General features: G+C 62.2%; 4 protein-coding genes across 4 annotated transcripts in view; all 4 read left to right on the top strand.

Moving 5' to 3' along the window:
- Positions 1 to 1,004: 1,004 nt before the first annotated feature.
- LMXM_21_1360 (conserved hypothetical protein) lies at positions 1,005 to 2,078 on the top strand (the record flags this gene model as incomplete). The annotated part of the gene is made up of 1 exon (XM_003875344.1): positions 1,005 to 2,078. One exon carries the CDS (start codon positions 1,005 to 1,007, stop codon positions 2,076 to 2,078), a length of 1,074 nt encoding a protein of 357 aa, XP_003875393.1.
- Positions 2,079 to 3,492: 1,414 nt separating this feature from the next.
- On the top strand, positions 3,493 to 8,259 carry LMXM_21_1350 (conserved hypothetical protein; the record flags this gene model as incomplete). The annotated part of the gene is made up of 1 exon (XM_003875343.1): positions 3,493 to 8,259. The coding sequence occupies one exon, from the start codon at positions 3,493 to 3,495 to the stop codon at positions 8,257 to 8,259; it is 4,767 nt and encodes a 1,588-aa protein (XP_003875392.1).
- A 1,580-nt stretch (positions 8,260 to 9,839) lies between these two features.
- LMXM_21_1340 (putative ATP synthase) lies at positions 9,840 to 11,291 on the top strand (the record flags this gene model as incomplete). The annotated part of the gene is made up of 1 exon (XM_003875342.1): positions 9,840 to 11,291. One exon carries the CDS (start codon positions 9,840 to 9,842, stop codon positions 11,289 to 11,291), a length of 1,452 nt encoding a protein of 483 aa, XP_003875391.1.
- A 3,285-nt stretch (positions 11,292 to 14,576) lies between these two features.
- The window catches only part of LMXM_21_1330 (conserved hypothetical protein), a gene marked incomplete at both ends in the record, with an annotated part of 4,710 nt that continues 2,024 nt past the window's right edge, over positions 14,577 to 17,262 (top strand). The window contains one exon of the mRNA XM_003875341.1: positions 14,577 to 17,261. Coding sequence (XP_003875390.1) covers positions 14,577 to 17,261 — 2,685 coding nt within the window. The remainder of the gene's footprint in view (position 17,262) is intronic.

Genomic DNA, 17,262 nt, shown 5'->3' with positions numbered 1-17,262 from the left:
TGTGGGTGGTAGCGTGGGGCGTTGGGCCGCACGTGTACGAAACAAGAGCGACGCCAGGAAAAGCGAGGACGTGTTCCTGAGTGTATAGTACGTGAGGGGAAGGGTGCGCGTCGGTGGGTGCGTGTTTGGCGGTGGCGGTGATGTGTGATTGTGTGTGTGTGGATGTTTTTTTTCCGTTTCGTTCATTCTCACGTTGTTATCATTCGCTCGAGCTTCTCCACCTCTCGTTATTATGGGGGCGGTCACACCCCCGGCGGGACAAACCCTCTGCCTCCCCCCCCCCCTTCTTCTTTTTGCTTTACTCATTCTCGTGTGCGTGAGAAGAGTGCCTCCTTGGTACCTCAGCGCAGCACACCTACAGAGCTTGCGCGCACACGCACACGCACACACACGAAAGAAAATGACGGCATGCAGACATGGCACACAGGCAGACAAGCAAGCAGGCTTCGTGCCTGCTGAGCGCGGACGGCAGGTAAGGTACTGGTCGCTCTGTGCGTGTGTGTGTGTGTGTCTACGGCGCTTTTCCTTTCCTGTGCCTCAGAGCCACTGTAGCCTCCGCCCTCGGTGACGTCCTTGCCCCCGCACCATCCTCTCTTGCGTGCAACACGTAGCTCTTCTGCCTGGCTCGCACCACAGCATGTGCACACTCTCGCTTCTCTCTCTTCACATCCCTGCGTCCCCGCTCTCCCCCCTCTTCTCGGCTGCAGCCGTTGCGCACGAGACGACCATTGACACACTCGCCCACGCCCAGCACCGCGTGTGTAAGAGTAGCCAGGACAGAAGAGGAAGCGGTTGTCTTGGAAAAGGCGGCTCACTTTCTATCTGCAATCATTCTTCCGTTCGACGAACTACGACGAGCAGCAGCATTGCCCGCCTCACCTACCCCCTCCTCCTCTCCCCGAGTCATGGTGTCGCCACACTCCGCTGCCCCGGCTTTGGCCTCGCCACGGCTCCGGGGTCGGTCATTCGACCGCACTACGATCTCCTCACGGGCCACCACTGTCATGCTGTACACTCTCATCGCTGCAGTGCTCATCTTCGCGGTCGCATCGCCAGGAGCCCTGGCAGCTGCCAGGGCTCCCAGCTTCCGCTGCCTGCGACCCTTCGCTGCCACGGGCACGTTCCCGAGCGTGGCCAAGGCGCACCCGACTCAGAACTGCGACTACTTTTATTTCAGCGTCGAAGACGCAAAGGCGGAGCTGATGTGCGCGTCACCGTTGGCTTCCACTACGGCGGTGTCGGACGAGATGTCCTGCAATGTGACGGTGCGTGTGTCGATGCGGCGGGCCTCAGACGTCGCGTCACGCCTGCAACGACAGGTGGGCACCGACAAGGACTACTTTACGCATGAGACGAGCACGGTCTCCGCTACAGCGTCGCCCACCGGTGGTGATAACACGCGCCCGTCCGCGGCGCCGTTCCTGACAGAAGACGAGGACGTGTGGCGCTACGCCGTCTCGCTGAAGGCCAAGGGTGACTCGTCCATCCACTACAAGGGGTTCAACGGAGGAAACGGGTACAGCCTCTGCTGCGCTGCGCTGGAGGAGGCAGACTGCGCGTGGATGACCCCGCAGAAGGGCGACAAAGACCTCGACTGTGACGAGGACGTCGACGTTGGGTTCGCGTCACAGCGTAGCCGTGTGCTGCGGGGTTGCCCTCTGCCATTTCCTGCACCGCACAGTGCCGGCGGCGGCGGCATCTTTGGCGCGTCGGCAGATGCTCGTGTGTTGCTGACGGACCTCGACGAGGGTGAGAACAGCGGTGTCTTCCACGCTGTCATCACGAAACCGCTGCACCGCATTACGGAGGGCCCGTGGGAGGTGATGGTGCAGATGTGGCGGCGACGCCAGCAGATGCCGTCAGGTGACGAAGAGGATTTCTTCTCCGTCCCTGCGGACCACAGCGTCGAGGCGGAGGTGCTCGGCCGTATCATGGTTCCCTTCACGCTAAACCTAACCGAGCTGCAGCAGCAGGGCCGTATCACGCACGTGCCGGGCATGGCGCGAACAGTGGAGGGCGTCGCAAATATGGTGCCGGCGGCAGGTGCGAAAGCCGGCGACGAAGCTGGGGACCTGTGACGCCGCTGCGGCGACCCATAGTGGGAGGGGGTGGGGGTGGGGTGGCGCTGGTGCGTCTGCGTGTGTGTCTGCACGTTCATCTTTTGTGCTTATGTAAAACTCTTTTCGACGATGCGGCGGAGATCATCGTGTGGGCTCTCTCTTACTCTCTTCTGTTTTCTTATTCTGTCCTATTCATTTTTGCGGGCCAGGCATGTGCCCAGTCGCCGCCGCCGCCGCTCCTTCTCCTCTTCCCCCTCCCTCTCCTCTCCCCTCCATCCCTAAGGACCGCTGGCCCTCGCCATTGTACACAGGTTGTGCTCCTACCCTGGTCTCTCCTTGTCATCCGCACCTTCTCGAGTCCGTGTGTTTCTCGTCCTCTCTCTCCGGCTCTGCGTCAACGGACGTGTGCTTCGTGTCGCCGGCTTCGTCTGTACCGCTCGTGCGCCTGTAACCCCTTTCCTCTCCTTGTGGCCTCGAAGGGATTTCCGACACGTCGTGGACCTGATCCCAAGCATGTGCACCGTCTCGAGTAGCCGTTGTCTTTCATACATCCGTACACATCTATCTGTATCTGAAGGAACGCATGCGAGGACATGCGCGGGGGGAGGGGGGAGGGGGGGGGGCAAAAGGGCGATGCACGCAGATGCCCCTTCCTGCTGCTGCACGAAGCGGTGGTGAGCGCAAGGACGGACGCCGCTGCCAATGAAACACGTCATGTTGGAGGAGAGGGTAAGAGCCGGTTAGCCGTGCACGCCAGCACCGCAGGCAACAGGCGTACCGAGGACACTGTCGCTCCCCTCTCCATCGGCTCCGCGACTAGCTCATATCGCTCTCCACGGATTTCTCAACCCCTCCTCATCTTTCTCTCTCCTTTCCTCTGGCATCTTCTCATCCTGCGGCCCTCCCCACCGCGCCAGTCCGTTCTCCTGTCTTGCGAGCAGACGGCGCCCTCGCTCGCTTGCAGTGCTCTGTGTCCTCTTGCTTTCGGTTCCTCACCGCCATCCCTCTTGCCCTTCTCGACTGCTCTCAGCTTGCTGGCTTGCGGCGAAGAGGGGGAAGGGGTTCATGCTAGACGCTGAGTCGACATTTTGAGTCGTGTTGCAAGCTTCCGCGCTGGCTTTGTGCAGCTCATCCTTCGCTGCTCTCCTCTCGACCCCTCCGCGTGCTGCCTCCAGTGCTGCCCCTGGTATCATCATCAACGCTGCCCCTTCACCCGATCCCATCCCAGCTCTTCGCTGCCCCCCTCCCGCGCCCCCTACCCTTGTTCGCCTGAGCAACTCTCCGGACTGGGAGCGCATCTCTGCTACGCGAATCTCTTTCTTTCCTGGGGACCTGGGGTGCGGGAGTGAGGCTGCACGACAAGGAGCCACGCACACAGGCAGCTCTCACCTCCACCACCCCTTTCCCTCCCGCCGTCGCACACGTTCGTCTCATGAGCTACGGTGGAGATAAGGCACGCGGCCCCGCTGCAGCGACACCGGCGCCTGCACTCAGCTCGAACAAGAAGCACGGCCGCAGCAGCGGCAGCTATGCCAAGAGCTACGGTCGTGAAAGCTATGAGAAACACAAGGCGAAGCAGGCGCGCCCCTTGCCACCTCAGGAACCGCTGAGGCAGGTCAACGCCAACGCTGTTGCGGTGCCTCTCAGCACCGAACCTTCCCTGCGGCCCTTCTCTCCACACGAGCAGGCTGGGCTGGAGTTGTCACTGCCTTCGTCGATGGACTTCGATGACGCCGAGGTGGAGGTGAGTCCACTCACAACGCCGTCGCAGTCGTATGTGCCGAAGCATCGGCGCCGCCAGGGTGGCGATCGCGTGCGCGCGTTGCAGCAGGATGTCGCAGCCGCAAAGGTGCTGCGGCACACTCCCCCTCTACCATATCAGCTACAGCAGCATGTCGACCCAACCGCGCTGCCAGAACATCGGCGCGTCGCCTTTTCCGAAGGCAGTGGTGGAGAACTTCTACAGAATCATGCGACGGGAAAGGAGAACATTAACATTGGCTCTCACGCGGCGGTGTCTCCTGGTGGTACCACAACCGCTTCGGCCACCCCGCTGCAGCCGATGCCGAAACCCGCGTCCTCTGCAGAAGTGAAGCAGCGAACTGTGAGCTCCGCGTCCCATCCAGTCACCTCTGCCGCTGCCACCGCCACCGCCACCACGGCCAGCGACTTCCGTCGCACTGCCTCTGGCCACGTTCATCAGCGGCCGCTCTCTCTATCGGGTGTAGCCACTGTGCCACGACAACCGCCAGCCCCATCGACGCTCACGGCGAGCGCCGGCCGACTTGGCGGCGCAACGGCTGCAAGAGTTCCACAAAAACGCATCGCCAGTGTCAAGTCGCGACCGCTGACCACCCCGGTACGCAAACAGCCGCCGTTTCTGTCCAACGCTGCAGCGGAAACGGCGGAGAGACACGAGTCTCCCGCGCCGACACCAACATCGGCGGAGCGGGAGCGCTCGCCAGAGATGGACACTGCGCTGCGGTACCAGCTGTACCAAATGGAGTCGGTGCTCGACTATGTGGCGGAGGTGGCGAGGGCGCTGGGCGAACGACGCCGATGTGCAGCGCCTCCGCAATCGACGAAGGGGTTCCGCGCCTCCGTCGTGCCCACTCGGCGCTGTGGTGGGATCAGCTCTTCCCCTGAGGCGCTGGATGGAGGCGACATGGGCCTGTCAGACCACACTGTGCGTGTTCGCAGCGACGACGGCACCGTTGCTTTTCTGCCCGACATACACCAGGCCGCGAGCCGACTCCTCAGCGCCTTCACGAAGCTCGAGTATGTTCAGCTCAGCGAGGATGTAGATATGCCGCTTCTCGAGCGCGACGTCGTGGAGTACAGTGCGCGGCTTCTGCGACTCGTCGACGGGGTAGAGCGGCAGCTGTCGCTGCACGAGGACACACTCGTTCGCCGAAGGCTTTCGGAGCGCCGCTACATCTTTCGCGCCATGCACCAGCTGGTGCACTTTATCGTCCGCATGGCCCACGAAGTGGTGCTGCTCCGTGACTTGGCCCTGCGCCACGATTTAGGACAGGTTCTGGAGGCGTGGGGCAGCTTCAGAGCGGGTGTTGAGGCCCAGGCCCAGGCAGCTAACGGCGCCAGCGACAGCAATACTCGTGGCAAGTCTGAGGACGCCTCAGCGTCGTCGGCTCCGCCGTTGCTGCAGAAGCACATCATCTTTCTCGTCGCGATGATGCGAGGGAGCCCGTTCTTCTTGTGGTTGGAAGGGCGATGGTTCCCGGCGATGCGGCAGTGGCGCAAGTTCGTCTTCGAGGCACTCCAAGCGGCGAGCAGCGGCGACATCGAAGGCGCCATTCGCCGTTCGCGGCAGGAGGCGCTACGGATCGACGGCTTGGAAGAGATCCTGCGCCCGGGCGAGACCATCACCACCCTCCTCCGCGAGCAGGTGGAGCAGCCGATCGAGGAGCTTGGTAGAGCCTTTTCAATGAAGCGAGCGGCCATGGCTGCACTGCGCGAAGTGCTGGAGAGCGCCGAGGCCACCGACGGCACGCTGAACGCCGCGCAACTGTCGAAAGTGCTCAAGGCCGCTCAGGCCTTCACTGTGGTGCGCAGGGGGCGCGGCAGTGGAGATAGCAAGTTGGGTGTGAGTGTCGGTGGAGACAGGGAGGACGCCGAGCTGGTGTGCCGCGCGGAAGAGCTCCTCGCACGTCTTGAAGAGGCCGATGTGCTTCACCGCGCCACCAAGGCGGCGCTGCAGCACCCTGCACCGGAGCTGGTGACTGTGCTGGAGCACATCACACGCGCCAACGAGCTGCTCGTTTTCTGGAGGCGTGCGCACGACCTGACGTCAGCTCAGACGGCCCTTGCCGCCGGTCGCGCAGCGCTGGACGCGTACATGCAGCGGCTGCACAGCGGACGTCTTTCCGAAAACATGAGCTTTATGAGCTCAACGAACGGCGACGTCTCCACTGGCAACTCCATGACGCCGTCGCGCGCGAACGGCGGCTCTACTGCTGCGCCGGTGCCTTGGATTGGCGACGGCTTCCCGGCCTCCTTCGACATCCGTTCCCTGTACGTGGCCCACACACCAGGTGGGACATGGTCGAAAGACCTTAGCATGGCGTACAGGGAGCTCTGCGAAGTCTTTGGGGTGCTGTACACCCAGCGCCAGGCACGGCGTGATCTGGAGCTGGCGCTGGCCCGTCCTTCTGTAGACGATCACGGGACTAGGCTCGCTGTCACCCTTTCGTTCTCCCCGCAGGTAACACCCCGCCGCCCCTCTCGCGATGCCGTGTCGCCAGCGGATACACTGCGAGTCAGCGACGAGGGTGCTAACGCGCACAGCTGCAGCTTACTCGGCTCCACCGGTGGGACGGTAGAGACCCACGTCAGTAACGGCAGTACGCCACCTTCGCAGAAGGTACCGAAGGGTCCAAGCGCAGAGGAACTGCACCGGTGCATCCAGCAGGCCGAAGAGGCCGGTGTTAGCGGGCCACTCGTCGAGGAAGCGCGGGCGCGGCTGCGTCTCCTGGACACGCTGCGGCTGAAGATTCACTTCGACGCCCAGACGCGTGTGTTGCCCGTCGCTGACGCAGCGCAGGCCTCATTCCACAACGTTTATAAGCAAATCTATGAGTTCTGCCAGACGCAGCCGCAGCGGGCCGCGGGGGCTGAACGCCGACTGCGTATTCGCTACGAGGACGCAGAAGGCGACTTCATCTCTCTCTTGGATCAGCAAGACTGGCACATGATGCTGAGCGAGCTGGCACCACACGGGTGTGGTGGGGTCAAGATCGAGCTCTTCTGTGACTACCCCACGGTGCCTGGCATGATGAGCAACTCCATGGCGGTCTCGAACGTCGATGACACGCAGCGCACCGGTGTTGAGTCGGAGCTGGCAAACGGTGACTTTCAAACAGAGACCGCACCAGAGAACAGCACGCCAGCTGGCCCTGCTCCCGCAACCGGGCCCGCCGCTGCCACGCCAGAGAGGCGGACGAATGTGTTTCAGCGCCTCGCGTCGGCACCGAAAGTCTCTGCCGTGACGCCAGCAGCCAGCGGGCAGCGCAAGCCGCGGATGCACCCCCACTCCCTCGGGGCTACGTCGCCGCAACGAACACTTCTGCCGCCGCGCACTCGTGGCATCGGCGCTGGTGTCGTCTCTGGTGCAGTTCGCAGTGCGTCCCCGCAGAAGGGCGGCGCAGCTTCTCGCGCGGCTGTCGGCGCTGGCTCCGCCCGCGGCAAGGACTCATCTTTCTCAGCCGTCACAGACGCGGCGGCCCCGAAGACAGCGGCGCTCACCGCAGAGAACTTGCGGCGTAACCTGCTCCACCCGGAGCCGCTGCCCTGTCCTGAAGGTGCGGAGGCAGCGGCTCAGGAGGAGGTACGGCGATCAGGTGGACAATCCTCTAGCGATGGGATGGCCACTGTGGCCAGACCAGCAGCAGCAGATGCGGTTGGCTACACAGCAGCAAGCACTGCAGCACCGGCCTCAGCAGCTGTGGCTCACCACCCGGTGAGCAACAGCAACGCGAACGGTGACGGGGAGCGGGAGAGCAGCGCGGCGCACCTCAGCCTCGACATGACCCGGCGCTGGGAAATGCCGAGTGACGACGAGCTGCAGCTGCTGGAGATACAGACACGCGTCTCCATGTCGACCGTGTGCCCCGACCGGTGCATCGAGGTGCCCGAGTCCATGATGACGACGGCGTCGCGGCCGACCGAGGTTCCCTCGAGAGCCGACCCGCCGCGCAACACGTTCACCGCAACTTACTGCTCTCGCAAAGCAGAGCGCACCAGCGAGCGTGGCAGCGGCGGTGTCCGCGAGGCGGTGAGCGACATCGGTGAGGTGAGCAAGGCGCCGAAGAAGCGCCTCTCCCATTCACCTTCTCGCCCGCCGCGCCGCTGGGCCTCTGACGCATTCTCCTTGGACGACGTTGAAACTGTGTGTAGCGAGCGATCCCGTGTGCCACAGCAGGCTTCTAGGCCGAAGGGGCCCACGTCTCTGCCACCGCGCCCCGTCAACGCCGGAGGTGGCGGCGGCACTCGCACGCCGCAGCGCGTCCGGCGCGGTGCTCGCGGCACTCCTACTTGCTCCAACCTCGACGCCGGTGACGACGACCGCAACGACGGCCAGGGAGACGGCCCAAACGCGCCCGATGTGCTCTTGGAGGAGATGCAGCGCATGCGCGAGGCGAACACTCGGGCCATGGCGCAGCGCAAGTCATCATGGCACTGACGACGGTGTGTCGAGGACTGTCGCGGCGCTCGAGCTGCTATGCGGACGACCACAGGCACACAATAATGGCAGTGTAGTGGTATACAAGGAATGGTCTACCCGTATGCGCCACCCAACCACCCACCACCCTCCCCTCCCCTCCCCATGAACCCGCCTCCGCGTTCGCCGGAAAGCTGCCTGTCATCATCTCAAATTTTGCTTCTTTTCTTTTCCATCCCGGTGGTGTGCTCCCCTTCTCTGCTGCGTGGGTGGGTGGGTGAGTGTGTCGGAGAACGAAGGCACACACCCGCCCACGCACCTGGCCACCTTTGCTCTAGATGATACGGCACATGCGCACTTTCTTCTTACCTCTTGTTCGATTGTTTCACTTCTTGTAGACTCTTCATTCTCCCCTCCCCCCTCTTCCTCTCGCCGTCTTCCCTCGCTGGCACCACTGTGTGTGTGTGTGTCGGGGAGTGGGTGGGTGGTTCATGTTGGCTCGTCCCACTCAACGCCAACGTCTTCTTGATAAGGCTTCATCTTTGTACATCTTATGTGTGGGCGGTGTGTGTGCATGAAGCCACATCCTTCGCTTCACCCCTCTCCCTCTCTCTAGCCAAGTACACGCGAGTGTATTGTGTGGAGTGCGTGTGCGTTGTACGTTCTTTGTGTCTCACCTAATGGCTTCCCAGGCAGGGTGTGCAGCACTGTGTACTCGGTGGCCGCTGTTCTCTCGCTCGCTGGTTTTGGCACCCCTCTCTGCCTCCCTCTCCCTTTACCCCCCCCACTTTCCTCCCTCCCTCCCCTCCCTCCATCCTGCTCCCCCTCCTCCTCTCCCTCTTCTGTATTCCGTGTACGCATGCGTCGCACTGGCACCCATGAACCCTCTTGTACGTCTTTCTCTCTTCTATTTTCTTTATTTCCTTTCTGTGTTGGAGCGCGTGCGTGCGTGTGAGGGCGGGGGAGGGGGGAGGGCTACACGTGGCGCACCCCGTTTCTCCCTCGCTCGCTTCTGCCTACCGCCCCGGTCGCACCGCTCACACATCACGAAAACGTTAACCAGGTCAAGTGAAGGTGGTTCGTGGGGGGAGAAAGGGGGAGTAAGACAACAACCGCAAAGAACGGTAAAGACGAAGCAACATACAAGTAACAGAAGGTGGCACGAGGCGGGTCCGCAGGGCCGGAAAAGACACCGCCCCAGTTCGCTCCCCCCCTCTCTCCCCCACCGGCACGCACAGAGACGCGGATGTTGACTTAGCCGCGCTCCGTCAGTGACGGCATTCGGTAATGCCTGTGCTGTGAGGGGAGAAGCCCGTGATGTACAGCACGCTCGAGCAGCTGAGCCGTCCGCGTGTCTGCTTCAGCGCGATGTGTTTTCATTTTTCCCTCCTCATCCCCCCCTCCCTCACCCCCCCTCCTCACACACACACCACACACACACAGATTCGACGTACACTCCCACAACTGGACCACTCTACAGTAGTCTAGCGCAACACCTACATACGCGTGCAGACACCGCCTGTAAGAAGAGAAAGGGGAGAGACATCAACACTAGCTCCTCGGGAACCAACTAGGAATCGAGAAAACATACGTGAAGGGAGATGCCCGCTCTGTCTGCAGATGCGGCTGACACCATCAGCCTTGTCCGTCAGCTGCAGCTACTTGACGATAACACAATCCGCCTACTGGAGCAGCTCTTCACGAATCGGCTGAATGGGGAGCTCGTGACGTCGCTCGTCGACAACCGTGAGGAGTCGCTGGCGGTTGCGCTGTTCCGTCTCTGTGCCGGCACCCATGCCGAGCACATCTTAGGGTACTCCTTACGCTTCTTAGCGGACCTTGTGTACGCCGACCGCGAGATCGGCGCACAGCTCGGCCGTGGCGATCTCGTGAAGGAGTTCGGCGGTCATCCGGCTTCTCTGCTGCTGCAAATCGCGTCGTCGCACAGCGAGAGTCTCGGCATCGCGAACCCCGCCATATACCTGGCCGCCACCGCGCTCCGCTACGGCGAGTACGAGGGCAACGAAACCGCCTTCACGGACTTCTTTGCGCTGGCTCGCCACACCTTCGCCCCGGAAACGCTGCAAGTGACCGACGTTGCGTTCACCGTGCAGGCCTGTGTGCAGCTCGCGCGCCGTAAGGACTTTCGCCCGCTGTTCTTTCAGGCGAACCTTGTCTCGTGCATCCCGCACCTGCTCACGGACATCGTGTCGAGCGACTCTGCTGGCATCATACAGGTCATTTACGAGACACTGCTGCTTTCCTGGCTGCTGTCTTTTGAGTACGAGGGACTCGTACTGCTCGTGCGCGAGCGCATGATCCCGCAGCTGCACCGCGTTCTGCAGCGGGTGCAGAAGGAGAAGTGCGTGCGTGTGACGCTCATGACGTTGCTGAACATGGTGGAGGCGGAGCGGAAGTATATGAACAAGCTGCTCAACCCGTCGTCAGAGGAGTGGGTGGACAGCAAGATCTTCCAGTTGGGTCGCCTGCACCAGAGCGAGACGCCGGGGCAGCCCATGAGCACCTTCAAGAAGGGCCCCTCCCTGGTGGCCGAGATGGTCAGCGTCGGCATGATAAAGACGCTCTCGCAGGTCTCCCGCCGCAAGTTTGGCGATGAGGACATCAACGTCATGGTGGATCAGCTGAACGCCGCCCTGGAGAAGTCGATGCAGGTGCTGACGAGCTTCTCACAGTATCGCGGCGAGGTGCTGAGCGGCGTGCTCGAGTGGACGCCCGTGCACACGAGCACCAAGTTCTGGAAGGAGAAGGCGGTGAATGTCGAGGACAACGGTTACGAGGTGCTGGTGGCGCTCGGCAAGGTGCTGCGCGAGTCAAAGGACGAAGTGACACTGGCGGTCGGCTGCCACGACCTCGGCGAGATCATCCGCTACCACCCCACCGGTCGCAACCTCCTCACGCTAGCCCCGATGGCGGGGGTGAAGGAGTGTGTGATGATGCTCATGTCCCACCCGAACCCGGAAGTGGCGAAGGAGGCGCTGCTGTGCACGCAGAAGATAATGGTGCAGCGCTGGGAGTACATGCAGACGGCGTGAAGCGAGTAGCTCTCCGATCTCCGTGCATGTGCCGACACGTGCTAGGTCATAAACTCATGACCTTCTCTAGTGGCAGTCGTTGTCTTGTGTTTCCATTGTCGGCTCTCGTCGACCGAAGGAGACTCTAATAGCGGTGAGGCAGGTGTCGCGATGATCGCAGCCGGCGATGGTGGGTGGTGTTGGGGGTCGCAGCAGCAGCCCCGCTGGATGGAGGTGGGGGTCGGGTGATGGCCGGTGGTGATGGATGGTCCTCACCACCCCAACCCTCCTCCCTTCACCACCTTTCTTTTGTTGTTGTTGTTTTCGGCTCACCCTTTCCAGTTACGTCTGTGCCGATGTGACGCGCGCGTGCTGGAGCCGATGGGACATCTCGGGTTATCGTATATTATTCGGTGTGTGTACGTTTTTCTGATCGACCTCGGCACCAACGAACTCTCAGACACACGCCGTGCACGGAGGGGAGGAAGACATTACGCTCTCTGGCAAGCGGACTTGGGCGAAGAAGAAGAAAAGCAAGGACTGTGCTGGGTGGTGCGCGGGTGTGCATGCTGGCGGCTGGAGACGACAGGAAGACGCGGTGTACGTCCTCTCTCCGGTGTGTGTGGGTGGTGGGCTGGGGGCGACAGACATACTCCACCGCCCGTCCCCGCTCACCTCCCTCTACCCCTCCCCACGGGTGTCACCAGCGCCGCTATTCTGCGTCCAACTTTCCCCTCCCCTCTCGGTTTCACGGGCCCTCCTGCTGGCCGCTCGATCTCTGTGTCTGCGTGTGTTGTGCGACTGTGTCGTCTGTTGAGCGAAGCCTCAACCCTCCTCTCCTCCCCCAAAAAAAAATACATTGCAAAGGATAACGCTAACGCCGCAACTGGCGTCATCAGGGGTGAATTCGCCGACGGAGCCGCGGGGGTGCGAGCGCTATCATCTCTGTCGGTGTGTGTGTGTGCGTGTGTTTGTGTGTCTCGTGTGGACAGGGCTCACCGCGACGTTGCACTTGCCGATCGTCACTATCCCTCCACCCATCCCACCTCCTCTGCACTCGGCCCTGTCGGTCGCGCGCGACGCCTCATCAGCTCAAACGCCGCCACCTCACCCCTCTCGCGCGCTCTACGGGAGTCATCGATCGGTCATGCGGACATCATCGGGGGCCGCAGTGTTCCATCGTCTCTCTATTCGCCCATGAGACCTCGGCGCCGTGGCGGCATTGCAGGACGATGCGCAGCAACGACCACAACTGATGCCTCCTCTGCGAGCAGGAAGAGGTTCATAGGCGGTGGACCCGCTTGCCATCCCGTGGCGGCGCGTTTGGGTGCTCTCAAGATCATCGACAACTCGCACTGTCTCCGTATCCTCTCTCTCCTTTCCTCCCTGCACTGTCGAGAGGAACACACAGATCGAGGCTCATCCAGGGAGCAAGTCCAGATGCCGTCATGACTGGCACGACGCGGCGGTTCTTGCGACGTGCATATCGCAGTCTCAAGTAGGGGGCAGGCGTTTTATTTTTGGGGGGAGAGGGATTGGAGGTGGCGGCTGCTTGCGCCGTAATCCGGAGGAGCTCGGATAGTCAATGGTGGAGGGAGGACGCGGGGTCACTGACGCCATTGTGAGGCCCTTCATGGAGCCCGTGCCTCTTCCTCTCTGCCATAGCGGTGGGTTGTGGCGCCACCCCCCCCCCCTTCTCACATCTCAGCCAGTTCCGCTGGCAAAGCAGTGGACTCGGGCACAACTCGGTGCCGCCACGCCTCAACCGAACTTGCGAGAGCCGCTGATGCTAATCAGTAGTAGACCACGCCTGTCTCCGTCTATGTGTGGAGGGAACGAGTGCTGGCACGCAGTCAAACTCCCTTTCGCTCTGGCGAAGGCACAGCAGTAGTTGCTGCTGCTGCGTGCGGCTCTTCTCTCTTCCCTGTTCGGTGTCCAGCTCTTGTTCTGGGGAAGGGGGATGGAGATGGCACAAGCAGAGCAGCTCTCGATGGTGTGCCGATGATGACAGCATGACCAAAGAACGTTCATCGCCAGGTCTGTCTGTCTGTCTGTGTGTGTGTGTGTGTGTGTGTTTAGCGGCAGTGCTGGCGTGCGAGAGCGTCGATTTCTGCTCCCTTCGGATTTTTTCTTCTTCGACAGTATACAGAGAGGTGTGCACCCACCTGCCGGGTTGGCAGCGGGGCGTTGAGGGGCGCGCGGGGGGAGGGAGAGGAGGTGGCGGCGGATCCGATCCGCGGCGGTTCTTTCCTCGCCAACCGCGGCTGTCGGTGCCGGGTGGCGTCCCCCGTCACAGGCGTTGGACTCTCTTCTCTCTTGCCGTTTTTGTTTTTGTTTTCCGCCCCCCCCCATGTTGCGTCTCCAAGCGAATGCGAAACGCGCGGAGACGTGCGGGGTGGGCCACGTGCGCGTCACTACACGGGCATGGCGAAAAAAAAGCGGAACGGCAGAAGACGGGCTTCAAATCAAGGCTCGTGTCGCGCGGATAGCGCGACGGCGCGCATGCCCTTCGAGGCGCGTGCGTGCCCACCAATATACATATATGTATATTTGGACATGCTTCATGATGGGCGCTTCCCTCCTTTTTCTAGTCACGCCATTCCCTCTCTGGCGCACACATCAATGCACTCCCCCCCCCCGTCTCTCGTTGCCGCTTTTCTCTGGCTTTTCTTTTTTTCTGTTATACCGCGGCTCCTGCATGTGTGCGCACGTGGCTACCCGCCACCACCATCTCACTCCTTCCCCCAACGCTGTCACCGGCCAGTCACTTCGTACCTCAGGGAGTACACGAACCCGATCCAAGGCGAAGCAAAAGGGAGGGGAGGGAGAGGGGGAAAGCGCTGCACCGAGTTTTTGGGCGCTCTCTCGCTATACCTCCCACATCAGCACACGCGAATCATCCTTTCCATATCGCTCTCCGCACACATTGGCACTCTCCCACCCACCCCCACCACCCTGTCGCTGCCTGTCACTGCGCTTCCTCCGTAGCCAAGGTTCACCGCTGCGCCATACTGTGGCCCCGCCGCTTCTGCCGCACATACAGGCCCCTACCCACGAGACTGCCTCGGCGAGGAGGAGTGAGAGGTGCTAGCATAGACACAAACACGCACACGCACACCAGCGGACGGCGAGAGAGCGAGAAGGAAAGACGGCTGCCACCACGTTGTTCTCGTTGCTCTCTGCACGCTCCTCTTCTGTTGCATAGAGAAACCCGCGAAGAAGGACGGCGGCGGTCCAGAGGCGTCAGACCTGCATCGGTATTACTTTATCTATAGACACACGCACGCGCGAACACACACACGCACAATGCCGCCGAGGAGGCGCAGCGCTCGTAAAGCCAGCAGCGCGGCGACGAAGGGGTATGCCGACGAGGCACCGGTGCGTGTGAAGAGAGAGCTCAGAGACGAGGAGGCAGAGGCGGCGGACGACATCCACGCCGAGGAGAAGCATGTGGTGATGGTGGCAGAGCAGTCACATCGAGAAGAAGAGTGTAGACGAGCAGAGGACCGGCTTGAGGACGCCGGCGATGTCAATGGCGAAGCCGCGCCAGGGTCTCGCGAAGGCTCGCAAGAAGAGCGCGAGGACGAGGCAGCTCAGGGGAAGGAAGGACACGGTGCCGAAGCCGACGGCGGAGGGGATGGCAGCACCTCGTCCTCTTCCTCGGCCGCACGACTGTCAACCTACACGCCACCGCGCTTCCCGTCGACTCGGACGAGCGGGACGGAGCTGGAGCTCATTCACCCAGCCATGACAACCACGCATCCGTCCCCTCGGGTGTCTGCTCGATGCGACGGCGACGGTGGCGACCTCACGCCCCGCTCGCGCCTCGTCATCCGCGACATTGACGTGGAGAACTTCAAGTCCTACTACGGCACCCACCGCATCGGGCCATTCCACAAGACGTTCACGGCGGTGATCGGCCCGAACGGGTCTGGCAAGTCGAACGTCATTGACTCCATGCTCTTCGTCTTCGGCCGGAATGCCAAGAAGATCCGGCTGGAGAAGCTGGCGGAGGTGATCCACAACTCCGCCGCTCACCCGAACCTCTCCTACGCATCCGTGACCGTGAACTTCATTCGCCTGCTAGAGACCGCCGCCGAGGAGAAGGACTCGGAGCAGCGGCAGGAGGTTGCCGGCAGCGAGCTGAGCATCAAGCGGGAGGTGTTTCGCACCGGCGCGTCTCAGTACTACATCGACGGGGTCCGCCGCACGCAGAAAGAGGTTATGGAGTGCCTCATCAGGCAAGGCGTCGACCTGGACCACAACCGCTTCCTGATTCTGCAAGGCGAGGTGGAGCAGATCGCGCTCATGAAGCCCAAGGCGGAGAAGGAGGGCGAGGAGGGCCTACTGGAGTACCTCGATGACCTCATCGGCACCAGCCAGTTTGTGGGCCGAATCTCGGAGATGACGGCCACCGCCGAGACGGCGCAGCTGGCCCGACTCGAGGCGCTGGACAAGGAACGTAAGCTCAAGGCGGAGCGCGAGGCGCTGGACGAGGCCAAGAACTCGACGCTGTCCTTCGTCACAAAAGACAACCAACTCCAGAAGACACTCATCGTCATGTGCCAGCTGCGCATGCGCGGCATTGAAGAGAAACTGGAGGAGCCGCGGCGGCTGTTGACAGAGATTGACGAGCGCATCAAGTCCATGGGGGAAGAGGTTGTTCAGCGGCGGGAGGAAAAAGCGCAGGCCGAGGAGGCGTTTGCCGCGGCGAAGAAGCACGTCGCCGAGGCGCAGCGGACCCGTGACGCGGTCCGGGCTCGCCGGCAATTGGCCGAGGCTCACCTGGAACAGGTAAAGTCCGGTGCCGATCAGGAGGAGAAGGCGCGGAAGAAAGTGGCAGACCAGTTGCGCAAGGCCAAGGAGGAGCTGCAGCGGGCAGTTCTTCACCAACAGGACGCTGAGCGCGAGGCGGCGATTCACCAGCAGAACCACAACGAGGCAGTCGAGGCCGTAGCGACACTGCAGCTAGAGCACGACACGCTCTCGGAGGAGCTGCTCCCAAGGCTGCGCCCCCTTCGTCAGCAGTTGGAGGAGAAGAAAAAGCATCGTGCCCCATACGAGCGCGCCCTGACGGAGGCCAAGGAGCAGCTGCGCACCGCGCAAAGCCGGCTTGGTGGGCTGGCGGATAGCGCCGCAAAGAAGCAGCAGCAGGTGAACGACTTGGCGGCGTTGGCGGCACGCAACACGGCTCGCGTGGCGGAGCTGGAGCGGCTGCTTCAGGACTCCGACCGCAAGGACCTGCAGGAGGAGGTGCTGCGGGTGCAGGATCAAATCGGGGAGAGCGCGCGCCGCAAGTATGCCATCAACAACTCCATCCAAGAGCTGAAGAACGCCTACCGTGACGGTGAGGCGGACGACCGCGCGATGGAGTTCTTGCTGGCCCAGCGCTCCCTCAAGGGCTACTACGGCACGCTGCGCCAGCTCGGCCGTATCGACGACCAGTACGACATCGCAGCCGGCGTTGCCAGCAACGCGTGGGGCTTCCACGTTGTCGAGGACCGCCAGACAGCGACGGAGGCGCTGATGCTGCTCAAGCAGAACAACATCGGTCGTGCCACGATGATGGTAGTGAGCGAGGTAGAGCGGGAGATGGGGTCGCGAATGGCGAAGCCATTCCAGTGCCCGAATCCAAAGGCGCGCCGCCTCTTCGACCTCATCCAGCCGACGAACCCAAAGTTCCGCTCTGTCTTTTACCAAGCCGTGCGTGACACTCTTGTCGTGGAGACACTGGCAGAGGCGCGCGAAACGGCCTTCGGCGGCAGCGGCGGCAGACGCGACGCCATGACCACAGGAGCACCGTCCTTGTCCACGGGGGGCGCAGCGAGCCAGCAGCGGCATCGCGTCGTCACCGTCAAAGGTGAGCTCGTAGAGCCGAGTGGCACGATCACCGGCGGCGGAGCGGCACCTCGCGGCGCGAAGCTGAAGGCCGCTCGCTCGCCACAAGACAAGCAGTCTATCAAGGAGGAACTGCAGCGTCTCCAGCAAGACC

This window comes from Leishmania mexicana, chromosome 21, assembly GCF_000234665.1.
Source record: "Leishmania mexicana MHOM/GT/2001/U1103 complete genome, chromosome 21".
Lineage (NCBI taxonomy): Eukaryota > Euglenozoa > Kinetoplastea > Trypanosomatida > Trypanosomatidae > Leishmania > Leishmania mexicana.
This window is presented reverse-complemented; position numbering and strand designations above follow the sequence as displayed.